Genomic DNA, 25,894 nt, shown 5'->3' on the forward strand with positions numbered 1-25,894 from the left:
TGGGCCAGGCACGGAGCAAATGCTCCATTCAGAGCAGCAGCTAATAACTATTTTTGCTTGTGCACAAAGCAAAAAATTAGAAGCCCGACAATGGACTGCTATGAAGTCAGCCCTGCAGAGAGAGCTGGGGTAATCGCAATCATTGGCTTTAAATTAGATTGATAAGAACTAGGCTTTAGGAAACCTCTGTGACACATTAGGTATTCACTTAGTTCCTTGTTGATGAGAAAGAAGCAGTAATGAGAAGTCGATGCCCCTTGCCCCGCCTCCCTCCCCTGCCCTGGACAGGAGAGGGTCCACACTCACAGCGTTGGGCCTCAACTCCTCCTTGTGGAAGAAGCCCCCGGTCATCATCTTCTTGCTGAAGGTCATCACGTCTGCTGGGTCATCCAAGCCCCAGTGCTCGTGGGCCCAGAACTTGCCGGTGCAGCCTCCTCCGGTCTGGACCTCATCCACCAAGAAGGCACAGCCGTGCTGGCCGACATGGAATGAAGGAGAAATAAACACCCAGCGCAACTCGCCCACTTCGGACCCCCAAATCCAGCCCAAGAGCCACTGCTTTCTGAACCTCAAACCAAGCCTGTGTTCTTGGGCTGTGCAAAACCAAACTAAGGCTGCAGGAGGGCAGTTCCAGCAGGGCTGTGTCTGCACGTGGCCTCAAACTGCTCAGCCGGTACGAAACCGGAACATCAAATGCTCCCTGAACCATCGGCTTCGGTCCCTGAGCAAGTTGCCCTGCTCAGAAGGAAGGGTGTCCCAACTGTAAGGCAGCCCCATTTCCCAAACTTCCGGTGCAGTGTCTGCCAGCTCTGCTCATCACCCGGACTATTATTTACTTAGCATTTGTGTTTAAATCAACTCGTGTCATGTCACCTTTATCCGTGAACTGACTGCTTGGACAGGCCAGTTATACGTGCAGGACACGTTAAAATAGACATGATATTAACAGGAAGTTTGTTCATTTGGCTTCTGTTCAGTGTGGACCACAATGGGCTGAAAGATGAGGTGGGATCCCTAGAAAGAAAAGGGAGGAGGCTGAGGCTTTCCCCAGGATGTTCTCTTGATTGGGAATGTCCCCGACTAGGACGGCAGGTTGGAGACTGACTTTGGAATAAGATTTTAGGGGAGAATCCCCCTTCCTGCCCTCACCCCCAACTTCTCTACCCATGAGGCCGACAGGCAGCCTCTGAACATCTGGAAGTTTACAAGGACCCCAGGCTAACCCTTTGCTCTGGAAAACCAACTGGAAATGGCCCATGGCCCCATCCAGCCCTGGCCCTGTGTGCTGACCTTCCTGGAGATGTCCCTCAGCTTCCGGAAGAAGTCGTCCGATGCGTGGTTGTCTCCACCCTCAGACTGGATGGGCTCCACTATGATCCCCGCCACCGTCTTCTTCTTCTTCCGGTATTTCACGATCAGGTCCTCCACCTGGATTCCAAAGGGGGACATGACAAGGATTCGTGGAGGCTCTTGGGCAGCCTCGGAGGATGGGCATGTGGGGTGCTGTGGACCCCTGGAATTTAAGTTGAAAATGTCATAGTGTCTTATCATTACATAGAATACACAATGGAGAAAAGACAATCTCTTCAGCAAGTGGTTCTGGGAAAGCTGTACAGCCACATGTAAATCAATGAAGTTAGAACACACCCTCACACCATATACAAAATAAACTCAAAATGGCTTAAAGACTTAAATATTCAATATAAGACACAGCACTATAAAACTCCTAGGAGAGAACATAGGCAGAACATTCTCTGACATAAACTGTAGCAATGTTTTCTTAGATCAGTCTCCCAAGGCAATAGAAGTAAAAGCAAAAATAAACAAATGGGACCTAATCAAACTTATAAGCTTTTGCACAGCAAAGTAAACCATAAACAAAAGGAAAAGACAACCTACAGACTGGAAGAAAATATTTGCAAACGATGCAACTGATAAGGACTTAATTTCCAAAATATACAAACAGCTCATACAACTCAATAACAAAAAAACAAACAACCCAATCAAAAAATGGACAGAAGACCTAACAGACATTTCTCCAAAGAAGACATACAGATGGCCAACAAACACATGAAAAGATGCTCAACATCACTAGTTATTAGGGAAATGCAAATCAAAACTACTATGAGGTATCACCTCACACCAGTCAGAATGGCCATCATTAAAAAGTCTACAAATAACAAATGCTGGAGAGCGTGTGGAGAAAAGGGAACCCTCCTACACTGTTGGTGGGAATGTAAATTAGTGCAGCCACTATGGAGAACAGTATGGAGGTTCCTTAACAAAGTAAAAATAGAGTTACCATATGATCCAGCAATCCCACTCCTGGGCATATATCCAGAGAAAACTCTAATTTGAAAGATACATGCACCCCTATGTTTAGAGCAGCACTATTTACAATAGCCAAGAGGTGGAAGCAACCTAAATGTCCATTGACAGATGAATGGATAAAGAAGATGTGGTATAAATATACAATGGAATATTATTTAGCCATAAAAAAGAATGAAATAATGCCATTTGCAGTTACATAGATGGACCTAGAGATTATCATACTAAGTGAAGTAAGCCAGACAGAAAAAAACAAATGTCATATGATATCGCTTATATGTGGAATCTAAAAAACCATACAGGGACTTCCCTGGTGGTCCAGTGGTTAAGACTCTGCACTTCTACTGCAGGGGGCATGGGTTCGATCCCTGGTCAGGGAACTAAGATCCCACACGCCACGCGGTGCGGCCAAAAAAAAATGAAAAAAAAATACAGATGAACTTACTTACAAAACAGAATCAGACTCACAGACATAGAAAACAAACTTACGGGAAAGTGTGGGGAGGGAGGGATAAATTAGGAGTTTGGCATTAGCAGATACAAGCTACTATATATAAAACAGATAACCAACAAGGTCCTACTGTATAGCACAGGAAACTATATTCAATATCTTGTAATAATCCATAATAGAAAAGAATCTGAAAAAGAATATATATATACATATATATACATACATATATATATGACTGAATCACTTTGCCACTGCAATGAGAAGCCCGCGCACCTCAAAAAAGAGTGCCCCCTGCTCGCCACAACTAGAGAAAAGCCCACGTGCAGCAACGAAGACCCAATGCAGCCAAAAAATAAAAATAAAAATTTAACTTTTTTAAACTATTTTTTTAAATTGAAGTATAGTTAATTTACAATGTGTTAGTTTCTGGTGTACAGCAAAGTGACTCAGTTACATACACACACACACACACACACATATTCTTTTTCAGATTCTCCTCCATTATAGGTCATTATAAGAAAAAAATTTTTAACTGTTAACAGTGAGAAAAGCATCTTATTTTCCCCAAGAGGTTATATTTCTTGAACTTTTGCTCTAAAATGGGCATCTTCTTACAGATAATTAAAGACTAATAATTGTGATACTTGGGGCTTCCCTGGTGGTGCGGTGGTTAAGAATCCGCCTGCCAATGCAGGGGACACGGGCTTGACCCCTGGTCCGGGAAGATCCCACATGCCGTGGAGCAACTAAGCCCGTGCGCCACAACTACCGAGCCTGCGCTCTAGAGCCCCCGAGCCACAACTACTGAGCCTGCGCACCTAGAGCCCACGCTCCGCAACAAGAGAAGCCACCGCAATGAGAAGCCCGTGCACCGCGATGAAGAGTAGCCCCCGCTCACCGCAACTAAAGAAAGCCTGCGTGCAGCAATGAAGACCCAATGCAGCCAAAGATAAAAATAAATAAATAAATTTATAAAAAATAAAAAAAATTGTGATAATTTTTAAGTAATTTAATAATTACACATAATTGAAAAAACCCAAACCATACACCTTGATAGAGTAACAAGTACAATCTTTCCCTGTTATGCAGAATTAAGGAAAAACCTATTTGGACGAGACAGTTTTAGCCTCGGTCTCACCAGTTGCCCCAGGGAAGCTCTAAGATGCTTTTCTTTGCAATCAGTGTCATCTGCAATTTGTCATCATATAGCTATTTTCTTGCTTATTTGTCCAGTGCTGTGTTTCTGACTACCCTATACTCTCTGATAGGATGCAGGACAGACATGTGGCTAGCAAGCGCTTGGAATGTAGCTGGTCCAAACTGAGATGTGCTCTACGTGTAAAATACACACAGCGTTTCAAAGATCTAACACGAGAAAAAAGACTATAAAAACATGTCATCGATAATTTTTAAATATTAATGACGTGACAATATTTTCGATACACTGGGTTCAATAAAATGTTATTAAAATTAATTTCACCCAATTATTTTTACTTTTAAAAAATGTAGTTACTAGAAAAGCTGTAGTGACATTTAGCTTGCCTTATTTTGCTTGGACTGCATCACCTTGTCTCTTTTATTTACCACTAAATACCCAGCGCCTAGCACCTTGCTTTACACCTAGTAGGTGTTAACTATTAATTAAAAAGAATGATGAGCTTAAGAGGCAAACCAGCCTTATGTGAGCTCAAATCCAAATCTGAAGAGTGATAGCCATTCCCCGCCACCCCCCACCCTGCAACAGAATCCTTCCAATGTCTTACATGGAACCCCAATATATGGGACAGATCAAAGGGGGCTGTTGTGGTTGAAGTGGAGGCACGGGGACCAGAGTTGCCCATCCTTAGTCCCTCCCCGCCCCCACTGCAACCTCCAGGGCTCCCAAAAAAGTCCCAGGATTCTGGAGAAGACTGACACACAGTGGACTACAGGATCCCATGGAATTGTTTTTCCTATGAGCTGCCCTGTATTCTTTCCATCAATTCATTTTCTCTTACTCCAGAGGCAATGAAGCTTGTCCCCAAAGAAACTCACATGATACAGAAGTTGGTACCAGAAGCGGGGTGATGGAGGCTGGGTGCAAAATCAATGTCTCAGTACCTTTCCTAACATGGAACACTGGGGCAGGAAGCGCCCCCGTCCCTCCGTCCCACCAGGGAGCGCCACGCGGGTCCCTGGATAAACTCTTTGTGTGTTCCTCTTCCCCGGGGCTAAGTCTTGGGGTGAGGGGTTGAGGGGGAGGTGAGGGGAGGACCTGGGGGTTACCTCTTCTAGACAACGGGCCTCTTCTTGTTGGTTCTCTTTCACAAACTCTTCCAGAGGATACTTCAGCCGTGGGAATGGTGCAATGGGCCAGTCGAAGGAAGGGATGTCGATCTTGTGAATAGCTTTGGAGTGCGTGGTCGCTAAGCAACCTAAGCCCAGCACAACAGAAGAGCAGAGGTTGGCTCAGGGAAGGAGGACGGATGGTCTCTGAGGAGGAGATGGGGCAGCCCAGGGAGGCCCGGTGCCTGCAGAACCCCAGTTCTGGGAACATCCTGAAGCTGAAGTGGCACCCATGTGTCTTAATGTGTGTGTGTGTGTGTGTGTGTGTGTGTGTGTGTGTGTGTGTGTGTGTGTGTGTGTGTGTGTGTGTGTGTCTTTGCTTTCTGATCTATCACAGACTAACACAGACTTTGAAGGAAGAGAGACAAGGATTGAAATCCTAGCTCTGCCCCTGCATGGGCTTGGAATGTTCCTTCCCTTGCCCAGCCTCAGTTTCCACATCTGCAAAGTGGCAACAGCCGTCCCCAGTCTCCAGGGAACGGTATGCAATCAAAGAGACAATACGTGGAAGCCGCCAGCGCCAGAGCAGAGGCAGCCGTCACTATTGTTGTTGTTGTTATTATTACTCTACCTGCCACCTTGGGATCTCACGGCCCTCCTTACCCATGGTCCTCCCATGGAAGGCACCCATGAAGGAGAGGATGCTGTAGTCGGGGCACCCGGGGGCCTGGAACCAAGAAACAGCCGTCAGTCAGGGTTGTGAGCTGGGGACCCACATGGTGGCCCCCACGAACCTCGAGGAGTACGAAAGTCTCAGGAGAACCGGCATCCCCTCTCAGGCAGAAGTTACAAACTGGACTCCAGAGGTCTGTATCCAGCCCACACATGGTGTTTTCTGTTTGTTTTTTATCAAGAGATTTCATGAAATAGATATCCTGAACCTCTGTCTTCTCACAAGTTCTGCACCACGTGGGCCCATTTTTCTCGGTCAAGCCTGAAGGTGGGCGGGCACGCTGGCCCTCACCACCCACCTTTCTCCTTTCCATCACTGGCAGGCGTCCGCAGGCTTTTCAAACTCCCCTGCCTCAGTCCCCCTGCCCCCCCGACTGCTCCCACAGCCCACAGATGGGCCAGGTGCTGGTGGTGGTACCTGCCTCCTGTGACCTGAGGTTGAGCTGGGCCCCACACAGGACATGCCCAGGCTTTGGATGAGGTCTGCTGGGCCAGAGCGGGAGGGTGGGACACCCAGCTTTCCCTCTCCCCACGGGGCTGCCCCTGAGCTCAGGAGGGACTCGTGAACCCCAGTCTTCTTCCAGCCCCAAGCGAATGGCACAGCAGCACTGCCTTCTGACCCTCCAGCTGGCAAGGGAATCAGACCTGCCTCCAGTGACTCAGGAGCCGCTGGGGACACGGCAGAGGCCACCTTGGGGGCCCCTGAGTCTCTGGGAGGTTGTATGGCATTTTCTCAGGCCGGCTGATCTCCACTGGGTCCCTGAGACCCCCGGGAAAAGCTCCAAGACCTCTTCCCACAAATCCCAGAATGCCCTCTTGTCATATGCCTTTGTTAGTCTCCAAATGTGATATATAGGGCGTAACTTGTTTTACTGCACTTCACAGATGTTGCACTTTTTTACAGATTGAAGGTTTGTGGCAACCCTGCATGGAACAAGTCTTCTGGAGCCATTTTCCAACGGCATTTGCTCACTTCGTGTCTCTGTGTCACATTTTGGTAATTCTCACAATATCTGCGACTTTTGGGTTATTATTCTGCTTGTCATGGTGACCTGCGATCGGTGATCTGTGATGTTGCTACTACAACTCCCTGAAGGCTCAGATGATGGTTAGCATTTTTCAGCAATGAAGTATTTTTGAATTAACGTGTGTACATTTTTTTAAGACGTTAAGGCTATTGCACATTTAATGGACTACAGTATAGTAAAAACATAACTTTCTATGCACTGAGAAACTAAAAAATCTCATGTGACTCGCTTTATTGCGATATTTGCTTTACCGGGGTGATCTGGAACCGAACCCCCAGTATCTCTGAGGTGTGCCCCTATGCTGATTTACACGGTTGAGAGCACAGTGCCTATGCAACTTACATCCCCCTGTTTTCACTAAATTATAGCCCACGTGTCTCCAGGCCAAGAGAAACCCTTTGTGATTATCCTGGCTGCAGAACTTTGTGTCTGGACACAGTGGGTAACTGAATTCAGTGGCTCTCGATCTGCAAACACCCGCCCCCCCACCCCTTTTTTTAAGCGGTATACACTTCTGCCTCAATCATAGTGGGATTTAGGGGAAGGACTGGCCTGCTCTGATTGAAGCTGGCTGGGAATCTTGGAGCCTTACTTGGTCTTCCCCGTGCACCCCTGACTGTTGTACCCCAACACTGGCCCCCTTGGTGCCTCCCTGAACTGCTGGGGTTCCACTTGGAACCCCTACACTTAATCCATCTTTCCCCATTACTGGATATACAGGTGGTTGCCAATCTAAACACCAACGAGTGAACACCCTTGCACATACATTTGTGTTGACATTTTGGATTATTCTAGAGAATACATGAAATGCCACTTTAGACGGGTCAAATACAGGCAGCTGTCCTGGGAAACTGATGAGTGCTAGTCGGAAGAGTTCCACTCGGCCGGCCTTGAAACCAAGGGAATGGACTAGGGGGTTGGAATGCTTGAGGATCCCTTGTTGTGGACTGAATGTTTAAGTCACCCTCAAGTTCATATATTGAAGCCCTAACCCCCAGTGTAATGGTATCTGAACATGGGGTCTTTGGGTGGTACTTGGGGTTGGACGAGGTCATGTGGCTGGGGCCCTGTGATGGGATTAGTGCCCTTATAGGAATGGACACCAGAGAGCCTGATCCCTCTCCCTGAGATAGATGGAGGACACAGTGAGAAGGTGGACATCCCCAAGCCAGGAAGAGAGCCTGCCCTGGGAAACTGGATTGGCCAGCACATTGACCTTGGACTTCCAGCCTCCAGGATTGTGAGAAAAATACATCATACATGTCTGTTGCTTAGGCCACCCTGTCTAGGGGTTTAGTTATGGCAGCCTGCGCTAACTAAGACACCCTCCTACTTGAGGAGGACAGGGCCCCATGCATGAGGAGGAGGGGATGCTGGGCTCACCTGGTTGATCATGCACGTCTCCAGCTCTTCCTTGGAGAAACCCGATTGGCCCCTTTCCTTGCTCTGATAAAATGGAACAGAACAAACTCTCAGAGATGCTCTGGGGCAGGAAGGGCTCCCACTTTCCACCCAAACCAACATCTAGTCAACGAGGGGATGCTTTCTCAAAAGCTGATCATATACGTGTCGACGTTACACGTATGGACTGAAGCATGAGACCATTCATTGTCCTTGTGATGAAATAAATAGATGGATGAATAAGTTGCTTTACTATTCTACTGGCAACAATGAAGATGAAGAGATGGTAGTTATTTCAGGTAACACAGTATAATGACACTGGCGAGGTTTTACACTACACACTGCCAGGATGTTTGGAAAACCCGGTCCAGGCAGTGGCCCTCCTTGGATTTCGACCATGGCCACTGATGTCCAGTACTCTGGCCAGCTGGGATGAACAGTCGGACAAGGGCTGAGTGTGTGGCTGGGGGCTGGGGGGCGTGTGTGTGTGTGTGCACGTTGCATGCATACAAGCCCCAAACCTCACCCGGTACCACATGAAGATGGTCTTGAAGGCGTTTTCGTTGGAGCAGGAACCGCAGGCCATCGTGATGAGCTGGGACATGCCTTTAGGAGCCACCTGTGGGAGGGAAACAGCTGTGGGCTCCCCACCCCCTCAGCTGGAGCGGGGCCTCTGCAGGGGCTGCACACTGGGCCCTGGAGGCTGTGGGAGGCTGGGAGGGAAACAGGGATGCAGTCCCGGAGGCAGTCTGACTGGGGCGGGGTGGACGAGAGGCCCCAAAAGGCCCCACGTTGGAGGCCAGACAGGAAAAAAGGTGAAGAAAAGCCCAGACATCCCTCCTGACGCAACCTCTGCCCAGAGACACCCACATTTTACAGGTGGGAATTCGGGGTTCTGAAGGACTCTAATCCTTGTAGCAACTGAAACCCAAAGGAGGACTGAAGGGCACAGGCAAAGGCCCTGTCGTGGGATCAATACTAAATTCCCCGGGTTCCCTTTTTCCCGCACACAAGGGATCCCAGCTTTTCTTGCAAAGGAAAATTAAAAAGACTCTTCATGAAAGAAACAGCACGGAGAGCAAGACTGAAGTAGAAACATCCCATCCTTAATCATTATGGATCTCAGTTCTTTCCTTCCCTGCTGCTCCAGCCTCCTGGAGACCAGAGCTGCAGGCCAGCGTGGTGAAGGGCAGAGGTGGGTTCTCACGGTGGCAAGCTGTCCCCACAGACTCACTGAGAGCAGGGACTCCCGGAGCTTCTCCACAAAGTTCTCAGGAGGAAAGACTCCGAGGGCAGGTCTGTTGATGAATGTGCTCTGCAAAAAAGCCAGGAGACCAGCAGTGACTTCTCGACCTGACCCAGCTCCCACCCACCAGCGATGCTTTTCAGAGTGGATGTGTTCCACGCTGTGGGGAATGATATAAATACTTCCCTGCGTTTTTAGAGAAATCCACTAGGATTGCTCTGGGTTTAAAACAAAGTGTCAATTTCTTGGTTGGGCTATTGCACTATCACTAGGTAAGATGCTACCATTGGGGGAAACGGGATAGAAAATACATGGGACCTCTTTGTACTATTTTTTGCACCTCCCTCTAAATCTGTAATCTTAAAAAAAAATCAGAATGATTGAAAAACAAAAAATGGACAATAACAATTACTGGTGAGAATTCTCATTCACGGCTGGTGGGGATGTAACGTGGTGCGACCACTTTGGAAAACAGGTTGGTAGTTTCCTATAATGTTAAACAGACACACACCCTATGACCCAGCAGTTCGCTCTGAGGTATTTACCTAAGAGAAAAATGACAGCATATGTCAGACAAAGATGTGAACGGATATGAAGGTTTGTTGTGGCTTTTATCTTCAGTTGCCAAGAAATGGAAACAGCCCAAATGTCCTTCCACTGGGGAAACGATAACTAGACCGTGGTATATGCACACCATGGAACACTGCTCAGCAATGACATGGAACAATCTACCCACACACTTAACAACACGGGAGAATCTCAAAGTCACGATGCCAAGTGAAAGAAGCTGGAATGAGGGTCACCCACTGCAGGGCTCCATTCCTACGACATTCTGGAAAAGGCAGAACTATTGGGACAGAAAACAGCTCATGGCTGTCAGGGGCTGGGGTGCGATCGGCTACCCATGGGCTCAGGGGAATGTTTGGGGAGATGAATGGTTTGTGTCTGGATTTTTTTGGATTGTGGTTAAAAAACAAGTAACATAAAATTTACCATCTTAGTCATTTCAAAGCATATAGTTCTCAGTAATGTTAAGAATATTCATATTGTTATGCAACCATCATCACCATCCGTCTCCAGAACTCTTTCATCTTACAAAACTGGAGCTCTGCCCCTACTAAACACTGACTCCCCATTCTCCCCTCCCTCCAGCCCCTGGCCACCAGCATTCTACTTCCTGTCTCTGATTTTGAGGCTGCTAACCACCTCAAATAAGTGGAATCAAACATTATGTGTCCTTTTGCGACTGGCTTATTTCACTTAGCATAATGTCCTCTAGGTTCATCCATGTTACAGCATACGGCAGATTTTCTTTCCTTTTTTTTTTTTCCTCCTTTCCTTTTTAAGGCTGAATAATACTCCACTGTATGGATATGCCACATTTCCTGTATCTGTTCATCTGCTGATGGACACTTAGGTTGCTTCCACCTTTGGGCTACTGTGAACAGTATGAATATGGGTGTGCAAATGTCCGGGTTTTGACAGTGGCTGTACAATTATGCATTTTTAAAATTTTTTAAATTTTTATTTATTCATTTTTTGGCCGCGTGGCTTGTGGGATCTTAGTTCCCCGAGCAGGGATCAAACCTGTGCCCCCTGCAGTGGAAGCGTGGAGTCCTAACCACCGGACCACCAGGGAATTCCCAGATTATGCATTTGTTGAAACCACAGAACTGTACCTGCAAAGGATGGATTTGACTGCATGTGAATTACATTTTAATTAAAAAAAAAAAAAAAAAAAGGGGAAAAAAGAGGCTTCAGTATCTCTGCAATTTCTAAATAGAATGAGCCTTAGGAGAGCAATCTGATGAGGGAGCTGGTTAATAAATGAATGAGCTGCATATGAAAAAGCAGTGTTAGAAAAATTCCTCTGCCCCCCCCCGCCCCGCACCATTTTGATAGATGTGCGTCCAGAGAAGGATTTCCCTCTGTGAGGAAATCAACAATGCAAGCCTGACGCTAAACAGACACTTGCTTCTGATACCCAGGATAGAGGGAGTGTTATTTACAACAAAAAAGAGAACCACTCTAAATGCCAACATTAGGTTAAGTAAATGAAGGCGCATTAACTGAAGGTGATGTTGTATTGCCGGAAAAATGTCGTGTAAAAAGAATGTTACAATTTTACTTTAGGGTTCGCTGAGTGTTGTACCTTCTATGGGTTTTGATAAATGTATAATGATGACACGTGTCCACCATTATGGAAAAGACACAAATGGAAATGCAAATGGGGATAAGAATAGAGCGGTCCAGTCCCTCCAGGTCTAGCCAGTGCCCCCTGGAAGGCTTGGTAAGAGTCTGGGAGGGGTCTGTCTGCTCAATGGACAAAGCAATGAGGTCATCAGGAAGTGGATTTGGGTAATAGAAAGGGATTGTACTAAATGCAATGCAGCGTACTGGATTGGATTCTGGGGACCAAAATCATGGACACTAGTGGAAAAACTGGGGAAATCTGAATAAAGTCTATAGTAGGTAACGCACCAATGTCAATTTCTTAGTTTTGACAAGGGTACCATAGAGAGGTGAGGTGTTAACCTTGGGGGAAACTGGGTAAAAGGTAGATGGGAACTATCTTCACAACTTGTAAATCTGAAATTAGTCAAAAATAAAAACACTGAGTCTGGAATTCCCTGGCGGTCCAGTGGTTAGGACTCGGCGCTTTCACTGCCAAGGGTGCAGGTTCAATCCCTGGTCAGGGAACTAAGGTCCCACAAGCCGAGAGGCACAGCCAAATAAATAATAAAAATAAAAACATTGAATTAAAAAGTATGGAAGGTTTGATTGAGCCTGGGATTTGGGAACTTCTCAGGCACCCCTCTCTCTCTCGGACTCAATCGTGTAATAAACTCAGTGCAAATCCAAATGGGGGCATCACTCCATCAGAGGAAACCCAAGGATAGGGAGGCCCCAGCACTCATCCTTCTGGTGGCATTGGAATTTGGCGTGGCCCACTAGAGTTCATGGCAGGCTCATACCTCTGTTGCCTCTTCTTCTTTGTGACCAGCCGGGTGGGTCTAGGATAAGCGGTGGAGGGAGTTAACCGTTTTCACCGTAGAGCTGGGGAAACGGAGGCCCAGAGAGGTCAAGCATCCTGCCTCAAGTCACACAGACGGGAAGGGGCAGAACCACGACTCAAACCCAGGTTTGTTGACTTCAGATCCCACCCTCTGCCAGACGCCGCAAGCAGTCTCCACCCGAAAATGTCAGTGCCGGACACGAGTTTACTTGGCACAGCCCAGAGACCTTGGGTGGCCTGTGGGGGCTGCCGAGGGGCCTTTTGTTTTGGCTTCGAGTTATTAATGGGGCTCCAAAGAAATCAAGCACAGCACGAGATCAGGGTGGAGGCGAACTGCCATCACTGGCAGCGGGGGAAGCGGCTCACAGAGGGGATGGCCGGGCTGGCAGAGTGACTGCCCATCTGGGCCCAGGGAAGATGTGGAGGTGGTACTCCTGTTTGGCAAAGCGTGATATTCATGAAGAACAGAAGATACCTGGGACTTTGGGTAGCAGAATCAATTGAGGACAGGTTTCTAGAATCCTCGCCATCAGACCTGCTGTAGCGGGAAGAGAATGAGCTTTGGTTTAAGTGGCTGTGCAACCGGAGGCAAGTCACTTAACCTCTCTGGTCTTTAGAGTCTTCATTTGCAAACATGAGGATCCCTTCTTGGGTGCTCAGAAGGAGCCAGTGGGAAAACACAACATACAGATGAGGCAGGAGCTCAGTCTTGAAGGACAGAATCACGCAGGTGAAAAGGCCTGGAGGTCACACTGATGTCTCAGCTGACCAGGCCAGCTGCCCTCCAGCCAGCCTAGCCAAGGTGCCACGGATGTCAGTCGGCACTCATCACACATTGCAATGGCGGGGCATGTGCAATGCCCAATAATTATTGTGTAACCTGTGGGCAATGTAATGAGATGGCCCTGGTGACATAAGAAGTTCTAACTGGAACCCAGATATTGGATCCAGGTGACATGGCACATGAATAATGGATGATGTGTTTGGGGTACAAAAGGGTTGATAAGCCCTTCTCAGAGCTTCAATGACTTGGCAGGAGCCTGCCCAGGACAGGTAAAATACCTTGACCACCACCTGAGCGCATTTCCCACTAAGAGTTTGGAAGACCCAAGATGCCAATCAACGGTCGTCTGGTCTGATGCCCCAGATATACTCTGCTGAGCCTGTGGCGGTCAGCTGTCACTTCTCTAAGGTTGTGCCGGTCCCCGTGCCCTCTGCAGGACGTCAGCACAGACTGTGATCTAGACCATGATCCAGACTACGGTCTAGATGGTGATCTAGACGGATCTAATCTGTGATCCAGACTGTGGTCTAGACTGTTCTGGACTGTAATCTGGACTGTGATCTCGCCATCGAATCCAGCACCAAGGACAGTGCCCAGCACATAGTAGGCACTCCGTCCATCAGTAAGCAAACAGATGTCAAGAAGTGAGGCCGAAGAAGCAGAAGCCAGATCACAAAGGGCTTTACACTTGCAGTGGAGGAGCTGGGATGCATCCTGAAGGCAGTAGGTACCAGGAGAGGGTTCCAGGCACAGCGCAGCTTGGAGGGTGGTTTGGAGGAGGTGAGAATAGACGTGGAGGGGGGAGGGAGTGATGAAGAGGGGCTGTTGAGGAAACTCCAAGTGGAAGTTGGGGGCAGAGCCAGGACAGGCCCAGGACTGGGTGGGAGAAGGGAGGATGGGGGGTGGCATCCAGGTCCAGGTCCCGGGCAGGATGGGTGGGGGCAGGGCATCCCCTGAAATCAGAATCCCTGGGCCTGGAAGTCACGTGCTGCTGGGCAACTGTGCCTCCGGAGGCAGCTGACACTGCAAATGTGTCTGGTGTGTTTGTTGACATAGTTTTTTAGCACCAACTGCTGAGGCATCTGGGATCCGCAGAACGTTTCGAAACAAAGCGGGGCTCTGAATGTAAACACACGCCTGGAGCCACCGACGGGCCTCGCCAGACACCCTCCGGAGGACGCGGCCTCTGCTGGAGCAGCCCCTAGACTTGTCAACTAATTGGAGGTGAGAACCACGTCCAGGCCCCCCCCAGGCAGGCACACCCACAGGTCAAGAGGACCCGAGTTCTTTCCTATTATCTTCTGCTGTTCAGATTCAAGGGAAAACGTTTAAGACTGGATAGTCGGTTCCTGACGTGGTCGGGCTCTCGGGCCCCCTGCTTTTCTTTGATTTCCTTTTAGGAATCACACTCTTTGTCATGTGTGGACACGTATGTCACACCTGAGAAAAATGAAAGCCCCAATGACAGGCAATGCCCGGGAGGGTGGGGAGTGGCCGGAGCTCTCACACTGCTGGAGGGAGAAGATGTCCCACCCCAGTTTGGAAAACTGTCCGGCGGGATCTGCTGAGGCCAACTGTGTGCGCTCACTATGGCCAGAGACGGACTGGCCTTGTATCATGGGACGCGTGAATGTGCCATTGAAAGACACACTGGAAGGTTCACAGTAGCAAGCGACCCAGATGCTCATCAGCGGTAGACAGGATGTTAATTGCAGCGTGTTCACACAATGGAATGATTAGAGCCAGGAGGATGGATCCTCTGCGGCTACCAAGGATGCATCTTCAGATGGATTTTGAGTGAAATAAGCCAGACGTGATAAAGGGCACAGCCGGTACAATTCTACTCATGTGCCATTAGAAGCAAGGGGAGTGGTCGGCCTAGTTTGGTCTGGGGGAATAGGAACTGGGTCAGGGCACGTTGAATTCAGTGGGGGTGAAAAGCATCTTACCCTTGTGATATAGAAAGCACAGACATCTCTATGGTGCTTATTATCTACGTATGTACCACATCGTATACATATATACCACACACCATAGGTGTGTTGTAGGCACAATTATGAAGATGCCCCAAGAAGATGTCCCAACCCTCATTCCATCCCCGGGACTGTGAATATATTGGCTTGGCCAAAAAGTTCGTTCGGGTTTTTCTGGGGAAATCGCAATGAACTTTTTGGTCAACCCAGTATCACACGGCAGAGGGAACTTTGCAGACGTAAGTAAGCTTCGTATTCAGTTCAGAAAGGAGACTGTTCTGGATTTTCTGGATGAGCTTCGTGCAACCACACAAGCCCCTTGCCGAGGGCAGCGGCAGAGAGAGGGATTGGACCAGCCGTTGCTGGCTTGACGACGGAAGGACCACGTGAAACAAACCCTGCCAACGACCTGCCCGAGCCCCAAAGCGGATCCTCCTCCAGAGCTTGCAGCTAAGAGCTGACCTCAGCTTCGTGAGCCCCAAGGCAGAGCACTCAGCTGAGCCGGCCAGACTCCGGACCCACAAGATCTGTGAAACCATAAATGCGTGACGTTTTAAACCCCTAGGCTGGCGGCAGTTTGTGATGGCAGCAACAGGAAACTAATGTCGAAAAAGTCTCCTTAATGGAGTGATAATTGAAAAAAGAAAGTTGGGAAACACTGGGTTACAAGGGAAAATTCATTCAGCAGTACACTCAGCATGTAGGCATGTCTCCACGTGTGTGTTACAGCCAGTGTCATCAATCATCAGCGGCGCCCACAACACAGAAGAATCTGGCTCCAAATGTTAACAGTGCCGAGGATGAGAAACTGTGTGTCACCTGCCCCCTGCCTGCCACTCCAGTCATACTTGGATCCTTCCTGGCCCTCTCTGCCCCGGCTGTGCTGTCCTCTTTTGTTCCTGAAGCTCTCTGCTCCTCTCCCTCCCACCCTCCTCTCCCTGCAGGAACCACTCTTCCCTGACCCCCGGCCCCTCCATCCCCAGAAAGCCCAGCTCCTGTGGGTTTTATTCCCAGCACCTCCTCTAGCTGTGTGACCTTGGACAAATACTTAACCTCTCTGTGCCTCAGTTCCCTCCTCTGTAAAACAGGGATAACAACAGTAGCTGCCTCATAGACTTGGCAACATTCAATCTGTGAAGTGCCAGCCACAGTGTCTGCACATATTATGCTCGTAACTATTGTTCATTATTATCATTATCACTGTTTTATGCCCACATAACACTGACTGCCTCGGTCTGTAGCACTTAGTATGTTTGCAATTCTTTACTTATGTGTGTGGCTAACTGGCTGCCTCCATGGGAGCAGGGCTCACCCAAGGCGTACCAAGCACTTAGCGCATAGTATGTGCTCAATAAAAACTTAAGGGATGACTGAAGGGATGGACTATTTCCAAAGGCTGCCCCAGTGATCCTCTGAATCTCTGTGAACACTGCATAACCCGGGACTCACCACATTTTGAGGCTGTTGGATGAGTTTCATGAGAGCAGGATGGTTGTAACCTGGGGAGAGGAAGATATGGTTAGAGACCAGCATCGGATCCGGGGGTCCCATGCCCCTCCCTCCCATTGCCTGCCCCCTCCCTTCCCTTCCAACCCTGCAACTCTCTTTACACACAAAGGCCCATTCTTGGGACCCAGCCCAGATTCCCCTGACTCAGAATCACTCAGGGTGAGGCCCCCAAGTCTTCCACTAGTTCTCTGGATGACTCTGATGTTCAGGTGGGAGACACACTGGACTAGACAGACAGTGAATGAAGGTTAAAGCTAACTCGGGACCAGGGTTGGGAGGGTTCCCCAGGCCTGCGTGACGAATTGCAAACGTGGTCCTTGCCTTCCCTGCCGGTGTCCACCGCTTGAGTCAAATCTCAACAGGCATTCGGTCAGGGACTGAGGGAGGGAAGGATGCTGGCTGCACTCTGCGACCAGCACAACCGGTGCTGCCTGAACACATTTGCTCATGTCCAGCCTGGGCCTGCCACCCCGCGACAAGGCCGAGGATGCCCTTTGATTCCTCAAAATTGCTCTTCTACGAATTTATCCTACACGTGGATAAAAACCCACGTAGGGACTTCCCTCGGGGTCCAGTGGTTAAGACTCTGTGCTTCCACTGCAGGGGATGTGGGTTTGATCCTTGCCCAAGGAACTCTGATCCCACATGCCGCAGGTGGCATGGCAAAAAAAGACAAAACCCAAAACACCTGTGTATACCTATCTTCATGGTGACTCGCCAACACCTGCAGGCTTGAAAGCAACCTAACGTCCATCAGCAGCAGATCAGTTGTTGCCAGGATTAGCAATACTGAACACAAAGTCTCTTGCACATAGTAGATGCTCGATAAAATGGGATATTATAGAGGAGGGAAGAGTAAGACAGGCCCACACAGCACTGGAGCCAGATGTCCTGGGCTCTGCAGAGCCTTTACTGCCATTTACTGAGCATCTGTGTGCAGGGGGCTTTCTGTTCCTTATTGCTAATCCTGGCAACAACTTGCGCAGGAAGGCCAAGGTTGTAGGAGGCACTGAAGTCAGGAGACCAGATGCAGGATTCTCAAAGGCAGATGCCAATTGTTCAGCCTGATAGATATTGGTTGAATGATGGAACAATGTGAAGATACAGTAACACGGGCTAGAACTCAAAACTGTTACAGATCAGAAAACACATCAGTGACTCTTGGAGCAGGAAGCAGACTTTGGAGAAAAACCCCCAGTCTTCAATTATCACATTTTTTTTTATCATGCATATTTTGCACCTACTTTCTTTAAACCAATTAACTTTTTAATTTAAAGAGATTTACTTTGGGATTTCCCTCGTGGCCTAATGGTTAGGATTCCAGGGTTTTGCTTCCATGGCTCGGTTCGATCCCTGGTCTGGGAACTGAGATCCCCGCAAGCTTTGCAGAGAAGCCAAAAAAAAAAAGATTTACTTTTGAACGGACACTTTCTATCACTAGGGTAAGAAAGCTGCCCAAGGCTCTGAACCTGGGGCCTGATCTCCTCCATAACAAGTGTAGATTCAGGTGTTAAAGACCCAGCATCACCCAGGGGAGACTCTCTCCTGATGGAATTAAAGAGGGAACAGATTTGAAAAGCCTGTGGTTTCACTCTGTGGGATGCAGGGAGCGTGGGTTGGGGCAGTGATGTGGGGACCAAGGGAGAGAGTAATTAACATTGTTCCTCTGCCTCTCCACTCCACCCCTCCCCGCCCCACTCACAGCTGTGCTGGGACCAAGGCTGGGGAGAGCTCAGTACTCAAGGAAGGAACACTCTGGGGGACTTTTCCAACTGACCTTTGGCTAGAGGTCTTCCAGCTCTGACTCTTTATCACGCTGCCTGGGTATTTATGACTTTTCTGCCTCAGTAGATAAGGCAGTTTCAGGGAATCAAATTAAGCCACAGATGCAGCATTTCCTACTGGCTTCAGAAGGAGAGATGAAAGCAGAGCTGGCCCTCTGATCAGGAAATCCTATGCCTGGGCTTTTGATGCCATGGGCCCCCGCACTGCAGGGCAGGGGCGGCTGTCTGGGAGGCTGCTATTACAGAAGTCAGCTTGAGAGGCAGAGTCGTTGGTTCAAATCCTGGGCTCCCTGGACAGCTGGGGGAAGCTGCAACCCCTTGAAACCTGGCTCCCTATCAATAAACTGGAAGTGATAGTAAAAGACCCGATGGTATAGGACGGTCTTAGGGATTACCTGAGATAACATGGAAGGCAGACAGTAATTTCTCAATAATTATTAGTTTAAAAAAATCACCTCGGGCTTCCCTGGTGGCGCAGTGGTTGGGAGTCCGCCTGCCAATGCAGGGGACGCGTGTTCGTGACCTGGTCCGGGAAGATCCCACATGCCGCGGAGCGGCTGGGCCCGTGAGCCATGGCCGCTGAGCCTGCGCGTCCGGAGCCTGTGCTCCGCAACGGGAGAGGCCACAACAGTGAGAGGCCCGCGTACCGCCCAAAAAAAAAAAAAAATCATCTCATTGACTACAGATGTGGGAAAAAAGGTGGCCAGAGAGGGAATTTTTTAGAACTTCTGGTCTTTTAACAGCTACTGCTAGCCTGATCCTCCCACCCCCCCATAGAGATACTGGCTGGCTGGGGATTGAAGCAGAAGGAGCCCTGGGTGGTTGTGGTGGGGGGTGGTGTGAAGGATGCAGAGGTTAGCTGGGAAGAGACTGGCCCACAGTCCCAGGAAAACTCGAGATCTTAACCCGTTCACTCCAACAGGATATGGAGAGAGGGTTTTGTAAATCTTGGACTCCAAATCGCCTTCAGAGGCCAAGGGATCTCTGAATGATGAACTTCCCCCAAACAATGAGTCATCTGCCAACTGTTGAATCTCATCCTTTTTTTTTGTTTTTAATTTGGCCTCACCGTGCAGCTTGCGGGATCTTAGTTCCCCAAGCAGGATCAAACCTGGGCCTCCATAGTGAAAGTGCTGAGTCTTAACAACTGGACCACCAGGGAATTCCCCAAATCTCTCTTTTTTAAAAAATTTTTATTGGAAAATAAAAATTTTATTGGAAAAAAAAAGTATAGCTTTTTTTTTTTTGGTATGATTCTTTTTATTTTTTATTTTCTGGCCGCACTGTGTAGCATGTGGGATCTTAGTTCCCCAACCAGGGATCGAACCTGCGCCCCTGCAGTGGAAGCGCAGAGTCTTAACCATTGGACTGCCAGGGAAGTCCCCTATGGGAGTATAGTTGATGTACAATGTTGTGTTAGTTTCAGGTGTCCAGCAAAGCGAATCAGTTATACATATACATATATCCATTCCCTTTTTTTTTTTTTAAGATTCTTTTCCCATAGAATCTCATCTTAATGGGAAATAAATAGGTTCAAGGGACTGGGCAGGGGGAAAGCAGAAGAGGCATGGGGACCTAAAGGGGGGTCTCAGAGGAAAGACCCCAGGCGGCTGAGTGCAGGGGCTTGGAGGGGGGTGGGGAGCTGTTGATGGGGAGCCCAGGATGTCTGCCATCATCCACTAAGGGACAGGTTTCATCCGACGCTCAGCCTACAAACCAGCGGATGCCATGGGTAATCCATCGCCCCAAGAAACATGGACCATCCGAGCTACAAACAGCAGCCACCTGCATGTGCCAATAGCCCTGTCTGTCCCGTCTGCCATGCCCTCCTGCAGCAGCACAGCCTCGCTCTGGATGGCCAGGAGGGGAGCCTGGTAAGGCAGAGGCCACTGGTGCCCCTCCAGGTCACCTTTCCTGGGCAAGCCACCCCTCTCCCAGCTGCTCTGTGTGTGTGTATTGGCGGGGGGCGGGGGCAGTGCTGCTAATGGCTCCAGCTGCCTCCTTCTCTGGAAAATTGCCCCTGGTGAATGGAAGCTGCTTCGCCCAAGAGATGACACAAGTCCTTCCCTCTGGCAGCTGATGGGCAGGGACCGACTGGCCCAGGGGTACCAAAAGGCCAGCCTCTTTGCCTTGGTCTGGGACTGGCTCTGGGGTGCAATGCCCGCTTCAGAGACCCCCGTGGAATCAGGCTGTGGCTGGTCTCTCTCTGAGACCTCATCCTTCTTAATTTCCCCTTGCCCTCTGCTCTCTCCCTCCCTGCCCTTTCTCCCAAGAGCTCTTCCTCAGTTAACCACTTGCACCAAATCCCTGCCTCAGGATCTTCTTCCAGGAATCCTAAGACTGCTGACATTGGACATGGGTTCACATTCTACCTATGCTTCCTCTCCAAGCTTTGCTCATCTACCTACAAAATGGGCATATGTACCCAGATCCATACTTGTGGGGTTTGGGGGAGGAGTAAATGAGAAAAGACATGTAAAGTCCCTAGTAATACATGCTCTACGAATGACTTGCTCCTTTTCTCTGCCCTTGAGGGAAGTGTCTGGCTGCACACAAGGCTGCACATCTTGGAAGGAGTGGCTGAAGTCTGGAGAGCCACAGCTACACAGAGACTGAGGCTACATTCAGGGACTGATTTTCCAGCTCTTACCTATGGGGACAGAGGAGATCTGGGAATAAAGATCCAACATCCGGTTGCCATCCACGTCCACCAGGTAATTGCCTCGGCTCTCTTCGTAATTGCAGAAAAAGTGCACAGCTTCTGCATTCTTGGGGAAAGGAGAGACTGGATCAGGCTCACTGCAATTCCTTAGACCCTCAGTCTTTCAGGATTAAGCTTGAATTGATGAAGTAAGCCATGTCCTGCCCATTTATGGACACATGGACGGTATCTGTGGGTGCTGGCAGTGTTGGATTTTTTGCCCCGCTGGTAATTACATGGGTGATTTGCTTTATAATTGTTTATTAGGCTGTGGATTTGTATTTTATGATATTTTTTCTGTATGTGTTTTATATATCACAACAAAAAAGATGGAGATATAACTCTGAAGAAGATTCTGAAAAGTTAAAATGTATATAGTAAGCCTTAGGGCCTAAGAAAACTAAAAAATATATAGTGATTATGAAAGAAATGAAAATGGTACACTAGAAGATATTCACTTTATGTACAAAAAATTAGTAGAAAATGAAGAGAGGAACAAAAAAGACATGAGACAGAGAGAGAACAAAAAATAAAACGGAAGCTGTAAATACAACTACACCAATAATAACATTAACTGTGCATGGATTAAGCAATTCAATAAAAAAAATCAGAAACCATTAGACTGGATAAAAAGATTCAGTTAAAAAAAAAGTTAAAAAATAAGATTCAGGTATATGCTGTCTACATGAGACATACTTTAGATTCAAGAATACAAATGAGGTTGAAAGTAAAAATATGGGAGAAGATATATGATTCTCACAGCAATCATAAGAAAGATGCCATGGTGTCTACTAATATCAGACAAAATTGACTGTAAAACAAACAAAATGTTCCTAGAGGTAAAGAGAGGCATTTTATGATGACGAAAGGGTCCATCCACTAAGACGACTATAAACATATAAGCACCTGATAACACAGCCCCAAAATACATGAAGCAAAACCCAACAGAATTGAAGGGAAAAATAATTCTATAAGACTAGTTGGAGACTTCGGTACCTGGTTTTCAGCAATGGATTGAACAAACAGGCAGAAGATTAACGTGAATACACTCCAGATCAATAGATCTCACAGACATGCATGGAACACCCCACCCAACAACAGTAGGGTTCATGTCCCTCTCGAGCGCATGTGGAACATTTTCCAGAATAGACGATATGCTAGGCCATAAAAAAGGCTCAATAAATTTCAAAGGATTGAAATCACTCAAAATAAGTTTCCAACCCCAACAGAATGAGATGAGATTAGAAATCGATAACAGAAAGAAGTTTGGGGGGCTTCCCCGGTGACACAGTGGTTAAGAATCTGCCTGCCAACGCAGGGGACACAGGTTCGAGCCCTGGTCCAGGATGATCCCACATGCCGCAGAGCAATTAATCCTCTGCACCACAACTACTGAGCCTGCAGTCTAGAGCCTGCGTGCCACAACTACTGAAGCCCACATGACTAGAGCCCGTGCTCCCCAACAAGAGAAGCCACTGCAATGAGAAGCCTGTGCACTGCAAAGAAGCATAGCCCCCGCTCGCTGCAACTAAAGCCCGCGCACAGCAATAAAGACCCAACGCATCCATAAATAAATAAATAAAATTTAAAAAAATTTAAAAAGAAAGAAAGAAAGAAGTTTGGGAAGTTCACCAAAATGTGGAAATTACACAACACATAAATAACCAATGAGTCAAAGAAGAAATCACAAGGGAAATTAGGAAAAAAATGTTTAGATCAAAAGTCAGCTGCATGGGCTTCCCTGGTGGCGCAGTGGTTGAGAGTCCACCTGCCGATGCAGGGGACACCGGTTTGTGCCCCGGTCCCGGAAGATCCCACATGACGCAGAGCGGCTGGGCCCGTGAGCCATGGCCGTTGAGCCTGCGCGTCCGGAGTCTGGGCTCGGCAACGGGAGGGGCCACAACAGTGAGAGGCCCACATACCGCAAAAAAAAAAAAAAAAAGTCAGCTGCATGTTTTAAAAAAAGAGCCAGCACAGATTAAGTGTTTGCCTCCTTTGGTGAAACTGTAACAAAGAAGCAATGGAAGGATTGTTATTTCATCCCCACTCACCTGAATTACATTCAGCTGTTTCATTCCCACTCACCTGAATTACATTCAGCTGTTTCATTAACTCCTGCAGGAGAGAAGAGAAGCATTAAAGCAAGGACACATGCCTGCCAGAGCAGCTTAAAATCTTTCATGTTTTCCCAATATTATAAATATTTTTAAATTGCTTAATAGAATTAGTTGGCAGGAAACAATTCCTGCCAGTTAAATTACCAGTACAACAGACAGGCTGGAGGTTTAGACACTTCAAAGATTACAGTCAAATAAACTATTTAACAAAAAAATTTAAGCTGAAGATATTTATCTAATGTCCAGAAAAGCATGGGCTCTCTTTTTATTAAGGGGTAAAAAAAAGGCTTTAACATCCCATTAGGAAAATAAAATTAACTGAAAATAGAAATTTGCACATCAAAGAACCATTTATAATTACAATCTGAACACCCCGCTTGTACAATTCCACATAGAAACCGGGAATTACAAATTCGTGGTTTTACTATTACAAGGATTTCTTCTTTAAAAACAAGTCAACAGGGCTTCCCTGGTGGCGCAGTGGTTGAGAGTCTGCCTGCCAATGCAGGGCACACGGGTTCGAGCCCTGGTCTGGGAGGATCCCACATGCCGCGGAGCGACTGGGCCCGTGAGCCACAATTACTGAGCCTGCGCGTCCGGAGCCTGTGCTCCGCAGCAGGAGAGGCCACGACAGTGAGAGGCCCGCGCACCGCGATGAAGAGTGGCCCCCGCTTGCCGCAACTAGGGAAAGCCCTCGCACAGAAACGAAGACCCAACATAGCCAAAAATAAATAAATAAAATATAATTAAAAAAAAAAAAAAACAACAAGTCAACATAAAGTAAACTTTAGCAATTAGTGTCATAAAACTATGTATTTCCATGTAAAAATACAAAATAATATTCATGACAAGAATATGAAATTTATTCCAAGTATTTTATGATTATTAAATTAAAATCCACCCCTCCCCAATAGAAATATGCATGAAAAAAGTCTTTTGTCAGCAAAAGACTATGCAAAATAACTACAATCATTTACATCGGTACAAAGATTTCTGTATTTATTAAATAGTTTCAATGACAAAAGAGACAGCTTTTGACTTAAAAAAAAAAGACACTGGATAAAATATGCAAAATATGCAAAGAAAATAAATTTGTATTAAAAAGGTTTACACTGTTATATTTTAGGTGCAAACATCAGAAACAGTATTGCACATTACAACACAGAATCAAGGTTAACCAGCCTTCCAAAGTGTGTTGTATGCAGGTTTTGTAGCTTCTTTGAGGAGAAGCAGCAACACCCCTCACTCACCTGTGTCTCTTCCATCTCACAGGCTAACATCAATTCCAGGGATTCAGAGCTACTCTCATACACCCTGTACTGTCACCCTGAGGGCTTCTCTGTACATCATTCCCCTTGCCTAGAACAGAATGCACTCCTTCATCCAATTCCTCCTTGTGGCCCTTTAAGATCAAGCTCAGTGGGGCATGTGCTATACACGCCCTGTGCCACATCACATCGTCATGTTCCTTCACTGTTGTTGGAATGCTGTGCCCCAGCCCCTGACTCTGGACTCAAAGCAAGCCATGTAACTTGCTTTGGCCAACAGAATGAAGTGGAAATGATGGTGGGCCAGTGTGGAGCCTAGCTCAAGAGACCTATAGCAAGCTCTCCTCTTCGATCACTGTGAGAACAAGCTCAGCCTGGCTGGCTGGAGCATGAGATGCACAAAGCAGAGCCAAGTCACCACAGTGACCCAAGACAAGCCTAGCCAGTCATCCCTCAGGCATGTAGATGAGCCCAAGAGAGCTGCCTACCCAACTGCCAGTTAACCCTGGATGCACGAGCAACTTGTATGCTGCGGAGGTTTTGTGATTGTTTGTTACACAGCATTATTGTGGCAATAGACAACTGATACATCTCCTCTGAGAAGACTTCTTTGGCTTCTTATGAAGGAATGGCTTGGTTTAAGGTTCAGGATCTCTAATGGTGAACTCTGAAAGGAGCTAAGGATACGGGGCCCTCAACTTGGCTGTGTTCTTGCCCCATGGACACTTTTTGCTCTTTTCTGAAACACACCATTCAGCTGTGCTCAACTCACCAGAGATCTAGGCCCTGGGACTTCCGTCTTCATCAAAGGCCCATCATAATCAAATTCAATGTCGACTTTGGCTGCGGCCTGACTGATGTGTCTGGATCCTGCAGTAAACAAAGACGGTGAGAACCCCTGGGGACAGCAGATGTGAGACTCCTGCCCTTATAACACCCAATGTCCCTAACAGAGGCAGTGCCAGTACCTCAGCCCCATCCCCGCCAGACTGCCCCAGAACTCTGAGTGTGGCCACGTGGGCACCACAAGAACCCTGAGGATTTAAAGAAACGGGAAAGCCCGGTGCCAGTGAAGCTGTAAGCAAGAAGGCATGCTCACGTCCTGCTGGTGTGAGGATAAGCTGATGCCGGCTTCCTATTCCTTTCGAGTGAGCAATCTCAGTGTTTAGGATTCATCCCAAGAAAATAACGGGACCAGTGCACAAAGATATAGGTTAAAAATATTGGGACTTCCCTGGCGGTCCAGTGGTTAATACTCCGTGCTTCCACTGCAGGGGGCATGGGTTTGATC

At 47.8% G+C, this 25,894-nt stretch overlaps 1 protein-coding gene across 2 annotated transcripts in view; it reads right to left on the bottom strand.

Annotated features, from left to right (window-relative positions):
- ABAT (4-aminobutyrate aminotransferase) overlaps nucleotides 1-25,894 on the bottom strand; it is an 88,706-nt gene that overhangs the window by 8,033 nt on the left and 54,779 nt on the right. For both annotated transcript variants that reach the window (XM_027117441.1, XM_027117439.1), the window contains exons 3-13: nucleotides 25,376-25,473; nucleotides 23,304-23,333; nucleotides 21,168-21,285; nucleotides 16,674-16,723; nucleotides 9,440-9,520; nucleotides 8,732-8,824; nucleotides 8,188-8,250; nucleotides 5,708-5,771; nucleotides 5,045-5,193; nucleotides 1,291-1,428; nucleotides 307-474 (exon numbers count right to left, since the gene is read on the bottom strand). In XM_027117441.1, the coding sequence (XP_026973242.1) occupies nucleotides 307-474; nucleotides 1,291-1,428; nucleotides 5,045-5,193; nucleotides 5,708-5,771; nucleotides 8,188-8,250; nucleotides 8,732-8,824; nucleotides 9,440-9,520; nucleotides 16,674-16,723; nucleotides 21,168-21,285; nucleotides 23,304-23,333; nucleotides 25,376-25,473 (1,052 nt within the window). The remainder of the gene's footprint in view (nucleotides 1-306; nucleotides 475-1,290; nucleotides 1,429-5,044; nucleotides 5,194-5,707; nucleotides 5,772-8,187; nucleotides 8,251-8,731; nucleotides 8,825-9,439; nucleotides 9,521-16,673; nucleotides 16,724-21,167; nucleotides 21,286-23,303; nucleotides 23,334-25,375; nucleotides 25,474-25,894) is intronic.

The sequence above is a fragment of the Aethalodelphis obliquidens genome, unplaced genomic scaffold, assembly GCF_003676395.1.
Source record: "Aethalodelphis obliquidens isolate GAN/ISIS:26980383/991018 unplaced genomic scaffold, ASM367639v1 scaffold18, whole genome shotgun sequence".
Classification (NCBI taxonomy): domain Eukaryota; kingdom Metazoa; phylum Chordata; class Mammalia; order Artiodactyla; family Delphinidae; genus Aethalodelphis; species Aethalodelphis obliquidens.